Raw genomic sequence first — 22,177 nt, 5'->3', positions numbered from 1 at the left:
GGGGGGCTTTGTTATGTTAAGGAAGCTTCTTGGTATGGGAAGTGAACCCGGGAAGGGGGAGGGGAGGTGGGGAGAAGAGGAGGAGGAGGAGCGCCCCCTGGGGAGGGGAGGGGGCTCCGCTCAAGTGACGCCCACAAGCTTTGCCAGGGGATATCCCTCGCTGCTGCTAGTCCTGTCGCCCCCTCCCTCTCCCCCACCCAAAACCCTTCCCAGCATCGCAGGGAACAGCCAGAGGTCGACCTGACGCAGCCCGGGCTCCGCGGAGGGAATGTAAAAAGGACTCGCAGCAGCAGCGCACGGAGTTCCAGGTTGGCCGTCAGAGCTCCCTTTGAGGTTGGGTGTCTTTGCGTGCCTTTCCCATTCCCCGAACCCCCAACAGGGACCTCGACTCACTTTCTGCCTCAGCACGATGCTCTTGGAGCGAGCCCGGGCCGAGAAAGCGGCCCCCGCCGAGGCCTGCGCCTTCGGCCGGAATGCAGGTAAGGGGGACCCGACGGGGCGGCAGCGGCGCGCGGAGGAGGAGGCTTGGCCGTTGGGGCGGCCATCTGGCCTGGGGGTCCGAGGGGGGAAAGAGAGACGGGGAAAGATAAATTAAGGAAGGAAAGGTTGAGAAGCACTTTGAAGGAAACGGAGGCAGAATGGAAGAAAGGAGTGGTTTTAAAGAAAGAGAAGGAAAGAAGAAACCCGCAGAGCGCGCTTATGTACAAGCAATCATTTTCCCACACAGGTCAGCGGGGATGTCCTCCCTGCGGGGAGATCTAAGGAGGATAAGGCAACCGGTGTTAGCCGGGATGGGAAGTTGGAGCTCCAGGAAGGCGCTGCTACAACTTGGGGGCTCCGGTGAGGGCAGGTGGGCTGCAGGTGCCTCAAGTCGCTCTTTGGAGACGGGCAGAGCAGCGCAGGAGGCGCCGGGGGTCCAGTCAGGATGTTGCTACTCTTTGGTGCTATTATTATACTCAGAACTGTTAGCACTATTGGTACTGATTCTATTACAACTGTTACTATTACTACCATCTTTATTGCACTACTACAAATTATTACAACTATTATGACTATCACTTCTATCATCGTTACTATTGTAACAACTATTATTAATTTCTCCTCCTAATTATGCTTGATTTCCTGTAAGGAAATTTTCGAGGTTTCGCATCTTCTTCGGCCTTTTTCTGCAGCGACCTTATTTACTGGATATCATTGTATTCATTCATTTTGTTTTGTTTTGTTTTTAAATATTCTTTTGGTGCTGGAGGGGGCGGGTTGTCCTGAGAAGCGACGGAGGGAATCCTTTTTCAAAGTTCATCCTCCCCGGCGGGGGATCGAGCTGTGTCTCTTGGAAATCCATTGGGGAGACTCCCGCACCAATCCGCTTGGCGCATCGCTTTTTCTATTCTGATGGTACAAAAGCAATCGAAATTCCTTTTTAGAAGTAAAAAAAAAGGAAAGCAAGAAAGCAAGAAAGAAGAAACATAGGCGGAGGGGGGCGGGGTATGTAGGTTAGGAGTCTTTCAAATATTTTTTGCCAATCATAAATATTTTTATAAATAAAGAAGTAAATAAATAAATGGAGGGCCTGATTTTGGGCGAAGGGTGTAATTATTTTGTGTATGGACAGAAGACCAAATTTGGGGGGGTGGAGAAAGAAGAAGGAAAAAAAATTTCGTTCCTTCGGGGGCTTTTCTCTCCTCCATAAAGGCCCTCCCTGCCTGTTCCTTAGGGAGTGCTTTTTGGGGTGTGGGGGCAGAAAGAAGAAATAATAATAATGATAATGTTTCCTGCTTGGCAGGGGGTTGGACTCGATGGCCCTTGTGGTCTATTCCAACTCTATGATTCTATGATTCTATGATTCTATAATAATAACAACAACAACAATAATAATTAATAACAGGCGACCCTTTTATCCCTTGAAATACATACACTCGTTACCCCTATTGAGTGCCAAGTTAAACTTTTTGGGCGCCAAGTTAAACTCCCCCCCCCCAAATAATAAAATAAAATAATAAAATAAAATAAAATAGGACAAAGGAAATGAATGGATACAATTCCCAGAGGTGGTGGGTCTGGGAGCCTCGCAACCCTGCACTCGCTTTCCGCTTAACTCTATGAGGCTTACTTTAGAGTAGAGCTGGTCAGGCTTGCACTACAAGGAATTTGATGTTTTTAAAAAAGCATTCTTTTTTTATTCATTTGTTATTTGCTTTTCAAATTAAGTGTATTTTTTTTTTAAAAAAAATATTTTTGTCACTGTTGTTATTATTACTACTATTTGGATGTCTGCAATTCCTGCATTACAGGAGGTTGGCTTAGATGTCCCGAGTCCGAGAAACGGGTGAGTTGCCTCTCCTATGTGGGTTTGCACTCCCCATGAAGGAGCAAGGTTGCACTTTGGGGGTGCTTCTGAATCCAGCTCTGTCATTACTGGAAGCTCAGGAAGCCTTAGTTGCCAGAAGTGCTTTTTACCAACTGCAGCTGGTTGCACGGCTATGCTTGGACCGGGAAAGGCTGGCCGCAGTAGTTCATGCATTGGTTACTTCACTACTGATTTCTGCAACGCGCTCAAGGTGTTACTGTTAGTATATAAAGCCCTTAACAACTCTGGACCAGTTTACTTACAAGGGCAACTTACCCAGCACATGCCTACTCAACCACTTTGAGCAGTGGAATCACTACTACTGTACTACAACTACTACTACTACTAATTGTATACTGCCCTTCAAGATCACAGGGTTGTTCACAACATAAAAATACTAAATGAGAACACAAAATACATAATAAAAGCAAAAACAAACCAACACCCACACCCCACCCACAAACACATTTGAAAGATCATAGAATGTTTGAGTCACATGATACCCATTCCAAATTTGTAAGAACTTGATCATTTAGTGTGGCAGCACCTGTGCTTTGGAACTCCCAGCCTATTGATATGAAGCATGCGCCTTTGCTGAACTCTTTTTGGTGACTGCTAAAATCATTCTTTGTTTGTCGATGCTTAGAGAGTGGAGGTAATTTAAATTGGTTTTAGTATTTTATGTTTTTGTATGTTTTAAAGTATGGTTGTGAATTGTTCTTGATTCTTTTGTTTTATCCTTTTGTAAACCTTTTTTAGTTTGTTTGTTTTTTTACAATCAAGCGATGTATAAATTTTAGGAAATAAAATAAAATAAATAAATAGATGATCCCTGAGGTCCCTTCCAACTCTATCATTCTAGGATTCTTTGTATGTTCTGCACTACAGTATTAATACTATGCTGGTAGGTTGCTAAATCACAATGAAATTGTCAATACCTTTGCCTAATGCAAAAAACTTATTGAATTGAAATTATTATTTTTTATTACCTGCCCTTCTCCCAAAGGGCCCAGGGCAGATTTCAGCATTAAAGTACAATTTTAAAATGACTTAAAAGTATTGCCCCCTTTTGCACTATTCATTTATTTATTGCCTTCTATTTCCCCCCCTTTTCTGTCTCCAGTGATCTCAATTCAGCATAAACGGTTCTCTCCCTTTCTTCATTTAATCCAGGGATAGACAAACTCGGCCCTCCAGATATTTTGAGACTACAATTCCCATCATCCCTGATCACTGGTCCTGTTAGCTAGGGATGATGGGAGTTGTAGTCCCAAAAACATCTGGAGGGCCAAGTTTGCCTATGCCTGGTTTAATCCCTACAACAACACTGCAAGGAAGCTTAGGCTGAGAGGAGGCAGTGATAGACCACCAAGTTCATACCCATTGAGCTTCATGGACCATTGAGCTTCATTTGAATCCTGGCCTCTCCCAGGCTTTAGTCCTCACTGAATACCCAAAACAGTAGAATCATAGAAATGTAGAGTTGGAAGGGACCCTGAGGGTCATATAGACCAACCCCCTGCAATGCAGGAATCTCAACCTTTCATTAAAAACCTCCAATGAAGGCAAGTCCACCAACTCTTGGGGGAGTCTGTTCCATTGCTTAATGGCTCTTACACTCAGAAATTTCTTCCTCTTTTCTTGTAACTTGATGCCATTGGTTCAGGTCCTACCCTTTGGAGCAGGAAGAAACAAGCTTGCTCCATCTTCCGTGTGAGAGCCCTATCCTCATAAGGCTTGGTTTCCAGACCCTTGGTCTCCTTGGTCACCTTATGAGAAAGGTAGGTTGGGCTGAGAGAAGACAGTAACCAGCCCACAGTGAGTTTCCCACAGTGAGTTTCATGCCCAAGTGTGGACCTGAACCCTGGTTATCTCCCAGGTCCTAATCCTCATTGAATTTCCACAACAACCCTGCAAGGTAGCTTAGGTTAAGCACAATTATCTTTGTGTACGTTTAGGCATGAGAATTCTGCACCAAATAGGATGGATGGATCTACAACCAGAATCATAGTGCGCAATTCCTGGCCTTGTCCTTCCTGGAGAGTAAATCCTTTTGGCAATCTCTATGGGATTCAAGGTTCCAGCAGGTGTTGTTTTTGGGCTGCTGAGTGTGGCCTTCACAAATTAAAATTAAATGGCCTTCACAAATTCACAAATTAAAATTAAATGGCCTTCACAAATTCACAAATTAAAATTAAATGGCCTTCACAAATTAAATTCACAAATTCACAAATTAAAATTAAATGGCCTTCACAAATTAAAATGTATTTTTTTGATGCTGAGGGAAGATAACAAGAGTGTCTGCCAGATCTATGGCCTTGATGCCATCCCATGCAAGGCAGACCTCTACCTCCAGGGGGCATCTTGAGACTCCCCCCCCCCCCCATCCAATTGATTTTTGTTCACTCTATTTCTCCATGTTTAATTTTCTGGGATTTGGGATGTTTGGCCTTTTCTGATAACTTAGACTCTCAGCTACTCACCTTCCATTTTTTCTTCTTGTTTAAATACACTCTACTCTAAGGAACTGGAAATGGGGCAGTGAATTTCCTGTCCTGAGAATGATTTCTCCCCCCCCCCCCAAGTCTGGCTGAATCTAAGTCAAAAAGACACATTTGAAATTCAGGGGTGAGCCATCCATAACCCCCTTTTGGGCTTTCAAAAAATATTAATTTTATTAATAAACAAAACAAACCAAAGATAAAGGGAAATAAATCTTGTTACAGCAGGTTGAAAATATTCTTAGGTAGGACATAATGCAGTGATTTCATTGGACTTATTACCCATCCTTCACCAACAGCTTCCAGGGTGGAGTACAAGTTAATTCTGCCCCCCCCCGTTAAACCAGATTGCAATCAGAGGAATGACGATGCAAACACCCTGGGGGTAAAAGGTAAAGCAGAATGGTGGATTTCTGGTGGCCCAGAATAGCACTGGAAAGCTTTTGGGCTGCACAGAATTTCTCAGCACCCAGCCTGGTGATTCCAATAAACATGGGATGAGGGGGGGGGGGGCAGAATCTGACTGCAAAAGCCATCCAAATCCCTTGGAAGGTGATGGACCCCCCCTTGGAGGGTTTTAAGCAGACGTTTGATGGTCATCTGTCAAGGATGCTTTAGCTGGAATTCCTGCATTGTGGGGCAACGGGGTGGAGATGACCTTTAGGTCCCTACCAGCCTTACGATTCTGTGATTCTAGTGTTCTCCCGCTTTCCCTGTTCCTCCCCACTTTGCCACCTTTCCCCATATCATCCAAAAGAGGGCCAGGGGTGTCTCCCAATCGTGAATTCTTGGGGTGGCGGTGGGGTCAGCTTGCCCTTCCTGGGTGAGAGTCGTGGTGCTTTTCTCCCCCACGCGTCGTGGGATGCTGCCTTCGAGGAAAAGGACCCCCAAAAGGAAAGGCTGAAGAATAACGGGCAGTAACTCATCCAGCTGGGGAACCTTTTAGCTGATTAAATTGCCTTCCTCCGACCCATTAGCAAATTAAATTTAAATAACTTTGCATATTGCCAACACACAGTATGAAGGGCCTGAGATTAGCTCGTGAGGCAACCCAGAGAAAGAGAGATATGCCGCTTTTTAGACGCTGAGATCGGCCTGGCAGTGAGGCGAACATATTAAATAATAATAATAATAATAATAATAATAATAATAATAATAATAATAATAATAATAATAATTGTACTTATATACCTTTTGATAGCCTTTCCCTCGAGAGGAACTTGAGGCAGGTTACAGTTAAAATAGAAACAAACAAAATGCAGCGTAAGCAGAGAGTGAGAGGGAAAGCAATCATCTAAAACAATTAAATACACACACACATCACAGCAGCAGCTCTTTCCTTAAAAATAGTTGCTTCCCAAAATTAATATTATAAAAATTATTATTTATTAAGTATTCAATTTATATCCTTCAGGGGAAGGGTGGGATATAAACTGAATAACTAATTATGTAATTTTATCACTTATTTATTTCATAATCTTTATTTCCCACTTGATGGTTTAAAAGCCTCAAAGTGGTTTATGAGAAGAATAAAACCATGAAGTTACTGGTAGGAAAAATTAATACTTTCAAAAGTAAAACAGCAACATTCTTTTTAAAGTAACTGAAATTGGTCTTAAAATGTATTATTTGTTTTATGGTATAAGCCGCCCTGAGGTCTCTTGATGAAAGGCGGTAAATAAAGTTCATAAATAATTAATAGCAGTAGTCCTTGCATGCTGTCATCCACATGGCGTCAAAGCAGACTTGCAGAATGTTTATGTTACATAAATTATATTTTACATTGCACACATAATGTGTATTTAGTTTCCAAAAAAGAAGAAGGTTACACAAGATTCTGCAAAATGCAGCGTTATCAGATAGGATCTGACGGCAATCTACATAGTCCAAGTAAAATTACAGATCGCTGGTTTGATTCATGGGGTGCTTTAGTTGCGATTCTTGCGCTGCACGGAGTCGGGCCAGGTGGCCCTTGGGGGTTCCTTATGACTCTACAATTCTATGATTCTGTGTACGGGAAAAGCGTCCCAGCCAGGCTTGGACTTTCGGGACCTCTTAGGGGCAAACAGGGACCTTCGAAGACCAGGTCCCTTCGGAGTCCGGCCTCCCTGGCCCCTCTCAGAGGAACACCCCTATCCATCTTCTCCTGCCTGTTTTCCTCACTCTCCTTCTGGGGAACTCCTCGACCCCACCAGCCTGCTGTGCACCATCGATCTTGGGCTCTCGCCTTGATTTCCCCAGGCACCCCCCACCCATTGATCCATGGGCAGTGGAAGACGCCTCTAGCCAGAGCAAAGGGCCGTCCTTTTTTGTGGGGGGGGGGGGCACATGTTCCTTGCGCTCCTTTTTCTTCATGCGTTTCCTTTGGAAGGAGAATCCACCACCTTTGGAGGTACTGTAATAGGACTACAGAGTTGGATGGGATCCCCAATGGTAATCTAGCCTAACCCCCTGCAATGCAGGAATTATTGCCTTTGAGGACCAGCCAGGGTGCAGAAAGTCGCCTTTTGGGGTCTGCCAGTGGGGGCGGGGCATTTATAACGCTGGTAAAACTGGCCCTTGGCACTAGAAAACAAGCAGCTCAGGGAGTAATATAGCCTAAAGGGCAGGATTTCTAGCTGCAGAAAGTTGGGCGGGGGCAGGGGCTTTTGTCAAAGTGCCTTTTATCTGTCAACGAGTCTCACGTCCAAGGGAGCAAAGTCCGAGCAAAGGCTTAATAAGGGCATCATTCTCTTTTATTATTAAACATAATAAACCAAAGAGAAAGTGCCTAAAGAAATCGTGTCACAGCTGGTTAAAAGTAGCATAAAGTTTGAAATTGTTGTTCCAAAACATCACAAAAAGTCCATTTCCCCATGAAACTGTCAGGCTGGTTTATATGTATTTTTTTGCATGCTTTTAACTTTTTGTATTTTCTCTGCCTTTTAATTTGTGGCCACCTGGAGTCTAGGGAAAAGTCAGGATATACATATAATAAATAATATATGCTTAATTAATAATTAATAATAGAAATAATGTTAACCTGTTATAGCGTTTTAATTCTCTGCAAGTTTCAAACTCTCGCTGCTAAATTTTTCTCAGTCATCTTTTGTGGATACTGTTTTTAAGGTTTTCCTCCTCAAAGCAGTGTGTAAATTGTATGACATAAATATGAAATTAATTGATAAATAATAGAAAGAAAACGAAGAGGTAGATGGATTCTTTCAGCAGCAACAAAAAAAGGATTGATTGATTGAGTGACTGAGTGATTTCTAAACCCTTTATTGTTATGTATTTTTAAAAAAAGGTAAGGTTTATGTATATTTTAATCCGTCTGACCACCTGCGTCTCAAGGCGGCTCACAAGTAATACACGAATGAAAATCAAACCAATTTGAAGACAGGGATCCTCGATACGCCCAAAGCTCAGCTTCTCCACGGCATGGCAGGTTGACCCCTGCTTTTTAAAAAAGCATAAACTTTCTTCGTTGGAGGTTTTAAAACAGAGGTTGGATGGCCACCTGTCAGGAATACTTAGGCCCCCATTCGTCTTCTGCGCCAGAGGGGCTCCTTCACGGTGTACCGTGAAGCAAATAAACCAACTCAGGGACTCACTCAGGGAGGCAACGCTTTGGCTGGAACTCCCAATAGCCAAGCTACTACATTCAGGGGATGTTTTGAGTTCTTATTGTGAAATATTGATGATAATATTTCAGTCTCCTCTTATTAGTTCTTTCGAAACCTTTAAGACAACATTTTAGTTCTCTGCTAATTGTATGTTCCTTATGTTTCCGCCGGGCCTTTATTTATTTAGTAAAATTTAATAAAACGTATGTACACGTTGATTGTAAAGCAAAAGTCAGAACGGCTTTCCTGCTTCAGAATACCCGGCTGCACTGTCGCTGTCCGTGGTCCTGAAGCGGCGGGCGGGGACGTGAGCGGGCAGGCTGGGCTTCCCCCGACCGCGCACCTTAAAGGGGCGGTTCTCGCAGTTCTCCTCTCCGCCCCGCCCCCCAGTCTCTTACGTCCGCCTTGCCCAGTTTGGAGGTGCGGCAGGATGGAGCCCCCCGTCGGCACCCAGACGCTCCTCGCCCTCCTGGCCCGCAGAGGTAAGATGGGGGGGGGGCGCTCATCTGAAGGGAGACAAATCCCCACCCAAATAAAATATTGCGAAGGAGGGGAAAGGGAGCGCGCCCCCAATTCTGTCTTCGGATTTGCTCCCCCCTCCTCCAGATTCGGGGTGCGGGGGAGAGACGTCCGAAAAAGTGTTGTCCGTCCATCTCGGAAAGGGGAGATCGGAAAGGGGCTGGGGTTGGGGGTGTTGGCTGAGCGGGAGAGAGAAAAGAATGATCGGTGGATCGGGGCCGCCAAGAAACTTCTTGCGAGGGAGGAAGATTTGGAGAGCCCCTCCGCCGAATTGGACCTTTCCCACTATATATATATATATATATTTGCACAAGCGCATTTGGGTGGACGGTTAATATAAATCATATAAACGACTACCTTATACTTTGCAGAAGGAACACAAACGTAGGGAACGGGCTGAAAAGGGAAACAGGGGTGCCTAAAAAATATCAACATAAGCTCTAGAACTGAACCACTTTAACAGGGGAAATCTATTTCAGATTTTTATCTTACACAATGGATGCTGGTTTATATCATAGATGTATGCTCTGTATTATTTTATGAATATATTGCTACGGACTTCTCATGGCCTTTGGCTGGAACAGTAAACTTATTGATTGATTATATGTTTGAGTATAATGCATATTATATTAATTATATTATATTATGTTATTAGAAAAAATCTTAAAAGCCAAAGGCAAAAAGGGGACAATTCACCCCCATAATTTCCATGCTGTTGGGCATGATTTTATTGCTTCATTATATAGTATGGTCTGGTTCTATCAATCCGTATTATTATTATTAATTATTATTATTATTATTATTATTATTATTATTATTATTATTATTATTATTACTATTATTCCCATGGCCAGCTGATTCCTATAATAAAGAAAGAGAAACAATGAATATCAATAATAGGAAATCAGCACATTAGAATGTAACCTTCTCCGAAACTGAGTGGGTTTCAGGTATAGGCAGAAATGTCTCCCTAAATGTTCTTGATTTTCGATTTTGAGTTTTAAGTTGTGTTTGCATTTACAATGGCATCAAAAATTCAATAATAATAATAATAATAATAATAATAATAAAGTAAAATGGGGAATGAATGCCAACCAGCTAGTCGTACATACAGGATTGTTTTAGTCGCAGCGGAGAAAATACTGGACCGGAGTGTTTTCTGCCTTCTTAAAGAAAAAATCCCAATAATAGCTAAAATGGGGTGGTGGTGGTAACTATTTATTTATGGTTTATTTTGTATATTAATAACATATTTTTAAAGAAAGGATGGAAGGGTTCCTGAGAGTCTTACTGCTCCATGCAACTGAGTTATCCCCGTCCTGGTAAATGCATCGGCTTGTGATTGGGGGCGGGGGCGTTTTCGCCCCTGAACCTTTCTCCAGCTGCTCTACGGCGAAAAGGAAAAGGGAACTAAAAACCGTAAAAAAAAATCAAGCCCCCCGCCCCCGTGAGGAGACTTGAGCCTAGTTAGGGTCAAGCTGGAGAATTGTTATTATTTTAAACCTGGGGAATTTTAAAATTTCGTTTGGGGAAGGTTATTTTGTTTTGGAAAGTATTTTTTATTATTTCGTTTGCGAAGACTAATAGAATCAAAGCAGAGTTGGAAGGGGCCCAAAGAATCATATAGTGCAGCCCTCAGCAGTACAGGAATCAATCACAGAGTCTTTGTGGTCGCTTTTCGTGAGAAAAGATTAAGAAATGCCCCGTCCTGGCTGTTGGTTGCTCTTCTCACAAAACGTGTCTGGAACCCAGAAAAAGGAAATCATGTGTAGAAACGGACACTCAAATAAGTCATTCCGGCTTTTTTGGTGGAGGGTGGAGTCAAGTTCTGGCCCAGGAGGGGGAAAACTTGATTGGTTTCAAGCTTGGATCCTCTTCCCAACAGCAGCAGCAGCAACAACAACAACAGCAACAACAGCAGCAGCAACAACAACAACAACAACAACAACACTTCATATGTTTAGCTGAGTGTCTCCCTGAACTAAGAAAGACCAAAACTTTCTCTTTTTCGCCCTCCTCCAATTATGCACTATGTTTTGTTCAATTTTCTAAATAAAGTGCTATCAGGATTTATTTTCAATTTTATAGATATAGATATAGGTAAATGCGAATTAACAACAACAGTTTTCATTCATTTTCATATTATTTTGCTATAAATTAATGTAAAGGCATATTTCGGTTGAAGCTGTTCCTCAATTTTTTAGTGTGTGTGTGTGTATTCCTGTGGTTGATGCGACTGTGATAGTTAAAACAACAATAAACGTCAAATAGATTAATCATCATCATGAATTTATTCATTGCCCGCCCTTCACCCTAAGGTCCCAGGGCGGGTTGCAGCACTAAAACCCAGTATTTAAAAAAACATTTAAAACAACGCACGACCCTAAATTTAAGGTGAGTCCTAAAATCCCGAACCCCTGTGCCAAAAGCAATGCATCTGAACCGCTGACGTCTTTCGCCAGAAAAAGTTCAAGGAAAGGAAGGCTCTAAAATAAATCAGGAGCGCGCACAAAAATACTCTCGGGGATATGACGAGTGCCGCGACTGAAAAACGAAAACCAGCCTTGTGTTAAAAAAGAGGGGCGGGGGAGGCACTTGAAACTCGTCATAACCCAAATTTCCAGAAAGGAAAACAAACAAATAACAGAATAATAATAATAATAACAGAATAAAATAAAAAAGAAACAAAACGCGAAGGAAAAGCAAGGAAAGTTCCAGGCAAAAACGAGGCAGGGCTGGATGTTTTTAAAACCACATTTTGAGCCTTGATTTGTTTCTGCGCCCTGCCCGCGACTGGGCGCGCGCGCGGTGGGGGAGGGAATCCTTATCGTATATTTATTTCGTAAAATTTATACACCGCTGTATTAATTAAAAACTCACCCACCAACAGCCACATCCTCAAAGCAGTTTACGCAAACTATAAAATTACCAGTGAGGAAAAATCAACAGCAATAATTTAGCTTTCCTATTTTTGGCGGTGATTTTGATGGGACTTGATTCGTTTTTTTGATGGGACTTGATGGCGGTGGTGGAGGAGGAAGGCGACGTGTGTGAGTTCAGACCAATGGGAGGGCGGAGGAAGACCCCCCTAGGAAAATCGACAAATACTTTAAAAAGGGGGGGGGGGTAAATGGGAGCGGCGGAGGAAGCCACAGCAAAAGTGAGCAATGCAACAGGTTCCCCGTCTGCCAAGGCCATGGTCCTGCTACCTTGCTTCTGAGCCAACGTGCCTTAGGATCGGGTTGCGCCGTAAGCAATCCATTTCTCTCTGTCTCCCCACCTCCCAGTTCCTGAGGATGCCAGTGGGTGGCTCGCTTCCCAGTGGAAGTGAAAGGGGAGGGCAGGAGAGACATTGCGCTCCCCCACCCCGGAAAAGGCTCACCGGCATCCATCCGCAAGGCGCTGTGCGACCGCTCAAGAACTGGGCGCGCAAAAGGCAGAAGTGAGGGGAGAGCGAGATGCCTAGATTAATCACTCAATTACTGAATTGAGCGAACTAATCTGCATGTCTCTAAAATCTCCAGGTTGTTTTCTTTTTAACACCTGTAAGGGATATATTCTATTATGTTTTTAATTTTTATTTATGTATTTATCACTGTATTTTCCTGCCATAAGGCCTTTGGGGGATCAGAAAATCGTTGAGTTTGAAGGGAAAGTCTTTGTTTCTGGCAACATTTGAGATCAGTGGCTGGGAGAAAATTTTAAACTTCTTTTAGAATGCTTTAAAAATGGTTTGGGGTTTTTTTTAATAAATAAAATCATTGATGTATTAGAATCAGCACTGCAGAATTGGAAGGGACCATGAGGGCCATCTAGTCCAGCCCCCTGCACTGCAGGAATCACAGCTAAAGGATCATAGCATTCTAGAAGGGGGCCAGTGGCAGACTTTGGGCTCTCAAATTTCAGCAGCACCCTGTGCAAGGCAGAAAAAAACTCAGCGCCCCCACCTCTCACGCTCCGTCCTTCACCAAGGGGATCCGAAAAGCCATCTAGTTAAGCCCACTGCAATGTGGTGCCAAAAACTGGACTCCAGGTGAGGTCTGAACAGGGCAGAATGGAGCATTACTATTCCTTCCCTTGCTCTGGCCTAAAATCTCATTAGCCCTTTTTGCTGCTGCATCAAACCCGTTGCAAGGTTGCAAACACCTGGCTTGACAGGTGTCTCTGTGTCTTTCTCCCCGACAGAGGTCCCGCTATGCGCAGGGTGCAACCAGCACATTGTGGACCGCTTCATCCTGAAGGTGCTGGACCGGCACTGGCACAGCAAGTGCCTGAAGTGCAGTGATTGTCAAGTCCAGCTAGCGGAGAAGTGCTTCAGTCGTGGGGAGAGCGTCTACTGCAAGGAGGACTTCTTTAAGTGAGTCCTGGGGGTGGAGGAGGAGGGGGATCAAATGGGCCACAAGGGAGTGCGTTTCCTAAGGGGGGATCCCTGTTGGGATCCACCCCCTGTGCAACAAAATAAGGTCACAGAATCAAAGAATCACAGAAGGGGAAGGAATCCTCCTAAGGACCACCTGGTTCAAGTCCCTACAGTGCAGGAATCACAACTAAAGAATTGCAAGCCTTGCCTGGAGGTTAGGACTCAGGCCAATTCATATCCTGCAAAAGCCAAAGAAAGAGTTGTCCATTGGAGGCATAAGAACACCAGCAGAGCCATGCAGGATCAGGCCAGTGGCCTGTCTAGTCCAGCCACCAGTCCTCACTGTGGCCAGGTTTATGATGACAGTGGTACCTCCATGCCCAGGGGCAGTCTACTCCTGAACACCAGGTGGTGGGGAACCGGAGAGTTGCTGTTGCGCTTGGATCCTGCTTGTGGGCTTGTTGGTCACTGTGAGGACAGGATGCTGTATGACATAGACTCCCTTTAGCCCAATCCAGCAGCCAGGCTCTTGTTATGTTCTAATGGAACCTCCAGGTCCAGAGGCAGTCTATCTCAGTTCCTAGGTTCTGGGGGCATTTGGCCGCTGTGAGAACAGGATGCTGGACTAGATGGGCCCCCTTTGGCCTGATCCACCTGCAACAACCAGGTTTTGCTTGGGCATGGACAGAATTCCCCTCCCATCATGAATAAAGACAGCCAGCTCCCCGTACCACTTGCACTTGCATTATGGACTTTCAGGGGGATGAGTGCGCATGACTCCAGATTTCACTCTGTGTCCATTTTTTGGGAAGGTGTCCCAGCATGCTCTTGGGCCCCTTCAACAGCAGAATTGTACAATAAATTCCCCATTTGTAAGTTCTCAAATCTTTCACTGTGGTAGCACCTACACTTTGGAACTCTCTGTCTATTCATATCAGGCAGGCACCTTCTTCAGAGTACTCTTTTTGGCACCAGCTAAAAACATTTTTTTGTTTAGACAAACCTCTCCAGACATTGAGAAAGTTGGTGTGAGTTTTAATTTAGTCTATTATTATTTTAACTTTTCAAAAGTCTTAAATTGTTATTAATTCTTCTTATTGGTAACTTTATTGTTTCATCTTTTTGGAAACAGCTGTGAGGTTTTCTTTTAGTATCAAGCAATGTATAAATTTTATGAGATAAAATTTGTCCCTGCTGATTTATTTCAAGAGACTTTGCTGCAGTTGTTTAATTAAAGATGAGTTTTAATTTGTCTTTAGTCTATTGGTTATTTTAACTTTTTGAATTTCTTACATTATTGTCAATTTTTCTTAGTGGTCATTTTAATGTTTTATCTTTTTTGTAAAATGACTTTGAGATTTTTTTATTTTTTATTTTTACAATTGAGCAGCATACAATATCTTATGAAATAAGCAAATAATAAATAAGTACATCCAGGAGCTGTCAATTGACTATGGGATCATCTTCTTTGCATCATAGAACCATAGAACTGGAAGGGATCCCAAGGATTACCTAATTCAGTGCTTCCCAAATTTGGGCCTCCTGCTGCTTTTGAACTACAATTCCCATCATCCCTGTCCACTGGTCCTGCTAGCTAGGGATGATGGGAGTTGTAGTCCAAAAACAGCTGGAGACCCAAGTTTGGGAAACCCTGCTCTAGTCCAACCCCCCACAAGGCAAATTATCCTGGACCACAACAGGAATGTAGTTTCTTCAGCAATGATAGGAAAATTTCAAGGAAGGAATCAGAACATATTAATTTACAGAATCATATGATTGTAGAGTTGGAAGGGATAGCAGGAGTCATCTAGTCCAACCCTCTGCCATGCAAGAATCATAACTAAAGCTCTGTTCCTTTCAATGACCAAACAGGCGGTTTGGGACCAAATGTGCGGCCTGTCAACAGGGGATTCCTCCAACACAGGTTGTGCGGAGAGCCCAAGACTTTGTCTACCACCTCCACTGCTTCTCCTGTGTTGTCTGCAAGCGGCAGCTGGCCACAGGGGACGAATTCTACCTCATGGAGGACAGTCGCCTGGTTTGCAAAGCTGACTACGAGACAGCCAAGCAGAGAGGTGGGTCGCACCCAGAAGGCTCCCTGTTATTTCATCTCCAATATTTATGGAGCATTTTCACCATACATGGTCACAAAGTGGTGCTCACTTTGAGGGGGTTGCCTCCCCTAGTACAGAGTGTCTTGGCACACTCATTGTCACATGGATTTTTTATCTGCTTTGAAAGTTCTCCAACCTCTCTTTACACCTGGGGTGGGTGAGGTATTTTCTGTTGAGGACCACATTCTATCAGGGGGAATCTGTCAGGGGGTACATGATGGAAATGGGCAGAGCTAGAGTCACTTGGTCAGTTTCCCTAAGAAAATTGGAAACAGATTTTGGAGGTGTTGATTCCTAAATTTTATTCCAATCCATTAGAAGAATTTGTGTGCTGATATCTGATTCCCCTTTCGTTTGAAGGGGTTCCATAGATCCGTAAGTTACATTAAGCAATAAAGAGTACCATTTAACTCTTCCCCCCGCCTCTATCCATTGTGTTTAATAAAATTTCAGTTTTTGTCAAGGGCCTCAGAGCTTGTATTTTTACATACGCTTTTATAATAAAACTATCTATTTGATTAAACTAAATCCAGCTTGTGTAAAAATTTGACAAAGTTTATTTTATTGGGTTAATGGAGGCTGATTATTGGTATAAAAATCTCACTATGTGTGTAAATATTCGGATTCCCAAATTATTTCTCCCTTGCTGGAAAAAAATCCAGGTGATGTGATATTGGGATTAATGAAGAAATAACAGATGCAAGTTTAGGTTGCCAGGTTTTCCAATAGTACAATATGAACAGTACAATTAGTAAATTGATTCCATAGAATTGAATCGTAGAATTGTAGATTTGGAAGGGATGCCAAAGGTCACCTTGTCCAGTCTCCTACTATGCAGGATTTGTTCAGTCCCATTTATGTTGAATTGTTTATACCATTAGTTCAAAAGAGACCAGAGAAATGAAGCACTGGCTAACTCTTTCCAGAGCTATGTGGATTGAATGGACAGCTCAGATTTGGAAAAAAACAGACGTGTGAAATTAGAACAAGAAGGAAAAACAACATAACAAAGGACTTAAAAAAAGTTTGGGCAGGCTTTATTTCATTTTTAATATCTAAGGAATATGGCTTTCAACCGCCTATTGGAAATTTATGGAAAAGCATGCATGTACACACACATGCGCATAAAAAATACTAGACACTTTTTTTTCTGAGGAGGGTAGGGAGACAAGGTTAGGGGTGGAAAAAAATGTTTGCTTGTGTTATTTTGGATATATGAAAAAAAAAAAAAGAATTCTTTAAAAAACCAAAAAACCAAAAACAAAACCCACAATCCAGAGAATTGGATGGGCTGGGGGTTGATTTAGGGTCACAGGTTTGTGGCTCCTGGAGCTTTGGGATCTTTGATGCCTTGTCTATTGGGGACATTTGCAGAAGCAGAGTCCACAGCGAAGAGACCCCGCACGACAATCACAGCCAAGCAACTGGAGACCTTGAAAAATGCATACAACAATTCCCCAAAGCCGGCCCGGCATGTGAGGGAACAGCTTTCCTCTGAGACCGGCCTGGATATGAGGGTGGTCCAGGTGAGTGACCCTAACTGAGGGCGGGTGGGGCAAGGGAGGGAGCAGGCATTTTCCAGCAAGCATTTTAACTAATGCTTGATTATATATATATATATATATATATATATATATATATATATATATATATATATATATATATAACTGATTCTGAATTGCATCTTTGCAAACTGCTTAGAGACCATTATAGTTAAGAGTATATAAACTGTTTAAATAAAGAGAAAGAGAGAGAAGAGTGCGTGCTGGGTTGGCAAAATAGTTGCTGGTATGTTACTAATATCGACTGTTACCCAACTGCGACAGCTGCAGGCATTCCTGAACTGGGAAAGCATTGCCATAGTAGTTCATGCACTGGTTACTTCAAGGTTGGATTACTGCACTGAGCCCTCTGTGGGGCTTCCCTCATGCTTGATCCATAGGATGCAGCCACTGCAGAATGTAGAAGCACAATTGCTGGCTGGACTGGTGCCTTGTCAGCATATAACACCTGTGCTCAGAGATCTGCTATGATTGCTGATTTGCTGCTGAACCAAGTTCAAGTTGTTAGTGTTAGTATATATAAAACCTTAACAATTTGCGACAGGTTTACCTATGTGATTGCCTTACCCATCATGCGCCCTCTTGACTGCTTCAATCAGCAGAATTGGCACTAATATAGGTGCCACATAATAATTATACCTTTGTAAGAATTTGGTCTTTTGGTGTGGTAGCTTTGGAACTCCCTGCCTCTGGATATCAAGCAAGCAGGCGCCTTCACAGTACTCATTTTGGCAGCTGCTAAAAACATTCTCATTTAGACAAAGGGGTCCAGATGCTTAGAAAGTTGTTGTAGATTTTAATCTACTTTTCTATGTTTTAGATTTTTCTTGATTTTATTGTTTTATCTTCTTGTAAACTGCTTTGGGTGCTGTTTTTTTTTTTTACTTTTGAGTAGAGTATAAATTTTATGAAACAAACAAACAATTATTAATATAAATATTTGCTTTGCTTTGATATTTTTTGTTCTGCTTTTCCAACAATGGATGTTGAGCTCAAAGCACAATAATCACAATGGCATTAAGAACAACAAAAGATTGCAATCCTTATAACATGCAAATAAAGCAAACACAGCAATAAATTCGTCAAAGCAATTTGGCATTTAAATGTGCTGTTAAATATTGTATATTTGTCCTATTACATGCATGTTTTGAATTGTTGTACTGTAATGCAAAAGCGATAAATAAAATTAGTTATCTGCTTGGATAATTAACCGTTAATAAAAAATTAACTGCTTGGACACCTTCAGGTAACGAATGGCTAACTGGAGGTAGGGATACCAATAAATATTTATTTATTCAATGTCTTTCCTGCCCTTCACCACAAGGTTACAGCAATTTAAAAACACAGGGCTTTTTTTCAACTAAGTTTTTCTCAGAGTAGACCTACTGGAATGAATGACCATGTCTAAGGTAGTTTCATTAATTCCAACATATCTACTCTGAATAAAACTTAGTTGAATACCCCCCCCCAAAAGTTTAAAACAAATTATGGCCACAAGGCCAGGGTAAAGTGGTGCATCTTCAATATATTATATTATTTGCTTATGCTATAAAATTTATACACCACCTGGTTGTTAAAAAAGACCCTTCAAGGCAGTTTACAAAAAGATAAAACAATAAAATCAAGTGACAATACTTGAAAATGTACAAAACTTTCTAAGCGTCTGTGTAGGCTTGTCTAAACATGAATGTTTGAGCAGGTACCAAAATATCCAGAGGCAGGAAGTTCCAAAGTGTAGTTGTTGCTACACTAAAGAATCAGGTTTATATGCTGGGATTATTATTATGATTATGATTATGCTTATTATTATTATTGACATTTATATACCGCCCTATACTCACAGATATACCTATACCTGATGGAAACTATATATAATAGAATTTCTGTGGTGACAGAATCCCACAACTTCAGAGGTCAATATAAATTTGTATATTGTAAATGTGAGCTTGAACTTGTAGCAAGTGTCCAACCCTCAGAAAAATAAAAGTAAGTGAGAGATGGACATCTCTGGGGAAATGTCCATGTTGCAGTGAGAAGTGAATTGCAGCTCCCAGGATGGCAGTGGCTTTCTCAGGAGCACTTAAATGTTGCAGATTTAAGAGCTTCTCCTGGCTGCCTCCTCAGGTTTGGTTCCAGAATCGGAGAGCGAAAGAGAAGCGGCTCAAGAAAGACGCTGGGAGGCAGAGGTGGGGGCAATACTTCCGGAACATGAAGCGGTCAAGAGGGAACTCTAAATCCGACAAGGAGAGCATCCAGGAAGAGGGCCCGGACAGCGACGCTGAGGTCTCCTTCACAGGTACATAGAAGTGTAGAACTGCATACCCTCCAATATTTCTCCAATGAAAATAGGGACGCTCTATTTCATATTAATAACAATGTTATTATTTATACTCCACTCATCTGACTGGGTTGCCCCAGCCACTCTGGGTGGCTTCCAACATACATAAAAACATAATAAAACAATAAGCATTTTTTAAAAAGCGACTTCCTACACAGGGCTGACTTCAGATGTCTTCTAGAGGTTGCATCTCCTTGGTTCAAGAGTTGCATAACTCCATACCCTCCAACATTTCTCCAAAGAAAATAGGACTCAAATCTGAATATGGGATGGCTTCTGTAAATCTGGGACTGGCCCTGGAAAATAGGGACACTTGGAGGGTAAGGAATTGGAAGGGATCCCAAGGGCCATCTAGCTCAACACACTGCAATGTGCAACATCTGGACATGCATTTGGAAGACAGTTTGTTATGCTTGATGATTGTTGTTGTTGTTTTAATTCAACAAAGTTTGTAAAAATAAAATAAAATAAAATAAAGCTGCTCTCTCTTTCCCCCCTCTTCCAGATGAACCATCTATTTCTGAGATCAGCCACACCAACGGAGTCTATGGCAGCCTTGGGGAAAACTCTCCTGCTCTGGGGCGGCCGGCTGGGGGCAATGGAGGCTTCTCCCTGGAGCACAGCGGACTCCCGGTTCCAGACCAGTATCATGACCTCCGCCCTACCAGCCCTTTGCAGGCCCTGCCTGGCCACCAGCCCTTGATGTCCAGCCTGGTTTATCCTGATGGTGGCCTCAGCCTGGTGGGGCAGAGCGGACAGGGAGTGCCCCAGCCCATGAGGGTGCTGGCAGGGAATGGACCCAGCTCGGACCTCTCCACGGGGAGCAGCGGGGGCTACCCAGACTTCCCTGCGAGTCCTGCCTCATGGCTGGACGAAGTGGATCATGCCCAATTTTGATGGAGCCCATCAAATCTGGCAAGGGTGTGCGCGCTCCCTTGAGACTTTTAAAAAATGGAATGACAATGTTATCTCAACTGGCGTTGGGATCGGCCAGCAAAGATGATGGAGGAAATCCTCCTACAACATCCACTGCCCCAACTGCAGGACTAGCCCCATATTAGGGGCATGTGTGGAAAAATATATGTATGGACCAAGATGCCTTTTGGGCCTGACTGACAGTCTGGAAGTGATTCCTGGGCTGGGCCACTTGCCATTGAACCACAGGGCCAGGCAACCCTACTGATGGCACCAAATGGTTAGGGGAAATGCCAGGAAGTTTCTGTATTTCCCCCAAGGATGGTTGCAGTTTCTGCACAGGGTGCTGTGCTGCTGAGCGCCTAACAGGCCTTGTGCTTTCCATAAGATATATGTGTGTCTGGGGAGGGATGTTAATTTTGTTTTTGTTTTTGTTTCTATTTTTTAAAATAACACTGTTCTCCATACATCTCTCAGTGGAAGGACCGGCCTTTCTGCCATCCCAGGCCTATCAGAAGCTCTTGAAAAAATTACATAGCTTCAAAATTGCTTTCCACAGTGAAAAGAAAGGTGTGTGTATGTGTGTGTGTGTGTGTGTGTGTGAATACTTCCAAGAGGTGAGATATTTTGAGGAAATACCCTTCTAAGAAGACTCTTAAAAGAATATGAGAGAGAGAGAGAGAGAGAGAGGGAGGGAGAATGGGTTTTTTCCTTTTTTTAAAAAAAATGCATGCACCCAAGACATAGGTTTTCAAATGCCAATGATGCAATGTTCTTTCTTTCTTTTTTCTTTTATGGCCAAGGTGGCCCTAATTTGTAGGCTACTAGCTGTATTATTTCCATCATGCTGTGAATAAGGTGTATTAATTACAGAACCGGTTCTCATTTTATCATAGGCTCATAGAGATCAGTGGTCTGTATGTGTCATTCATCTCCTGGAGTGGGAAATGGGGTTTGTGTGCTTTTTCAAGTTACTCCTTTTAAAAGTGGTTCTTCTGTGGAATGTCAGGGAGCCTGGCACAGTTGCCAGGAATGGCGGTGACACAAAGGGATCCCAAGGGTCATCTAGTCCAACCCCCTGCAATAACTGTGAGCCCTGGCCTTCTCTGCTCCACTCCCCCTCCATGTTTCCTAATTGGAGAGAAGGTGAAAGAAAACACCCCACCCCACGCATCTCCCCACACTTCTTTACTTTCTCTCCAAGCAGTGTAGGCAACTGGGTGGGAAGGTGGGTGCTGGAGGCCAATGGGGTGAGACCTCCATTGTCACAGGGTTCCTATTTCCCTGCAATTTTGGGACGTGGGTGGCACTGTGGTTTAAGCCACTGAGCCTCTTGGGCTTGCCGATCAGAAGGTCGGCGGTTCGAATCCGCACGACGAGGTGAGCTCCTGTTGCTCTGCCCCAGCTCCTGCCAACCTAGCAGTTCGAAAGCATGCCAGTGCAAGTAGATAAATAGATACTGCTACAGCGGGAAGGTAAATGGCATTTCTGTTTGCTCTGGTTTCTGTCCTGTTGCGCCAGAAGTGGTTTAGTCCTGCTGGCCACATGACCCAGAAAGCTGTCTATGGACAAACGCCGGCTCCCTCAGCCTGAGGCTTCCTATTTCCCTGCACCTACAGGCTTCCTATTTCCCTGCAATCCCACATAATGGGGGGATGCTGCTTCCCTGATCAAAGGAATTCCTATCAATTGGTTGTAAGGGTTTTATTCCCTTCAGCAACAAAGGGCCTTGTTGCACCTCAAGGGCTTATAAATGTATTTAAAAGCATTTATAATACCCTTGAATGTTAAAAAAAAGGTGATGCTGCGAACTATCTAAAAATGAACAATATTTCATTAAAACACACAGCCCCAAACCAGCAAATCAGCAATATGAAAACATGCAAAAGCATGGCAGGATGAATAAAACAGAAATT

General features: G+C 43.1%; 1 protein-coding gene across 1 annotated transcript; it reads left to right on the top strand.

Annotated features, from left to right (window-relative positions):
• Positions 1-409: 409 nt before the first annotated feature.
• On the top strand, positions 410-20,658 carry LHX3 (LIM homeobox 3; the record flags this gene model as incomplete). Its single annotated transcript, XM_083485299.1, has 6 exons — positions 410-479; positions 13,158-13,329; positions 15,205-15,407; positions 16,821-16,972; positions 19,133-19,304; positions 19,852-20,658. The coding sequence occupies 6 exons, from the start codon at positions 410-412 to the stop codon at positions 20,241-20,243; spliced, it is 1,161 nt and encodes a 386-aa protein (XP_083341425.1). The 3' UTR covers positions 20,244-20,658.
• Between the last annotated feature and the right edge of the window lie 1,519 nt (positions 20,659-22,177).

This window comes from Podarcis liolepis (genome assembly GCF_965112155.1).
Source record: "Podarcis liolepis genome assembly, chromosome: Z".
NCBI lineage: Eukaryota > Metazoa > Chordata > Lepidosauria > Squamata > Lacertidae > Podarcis > Podarcis liolepis.
Note: the sequence above shows the minus strand (reverse complement) of the source record. Positions and strands in the feature narration are given on the sequence as shown.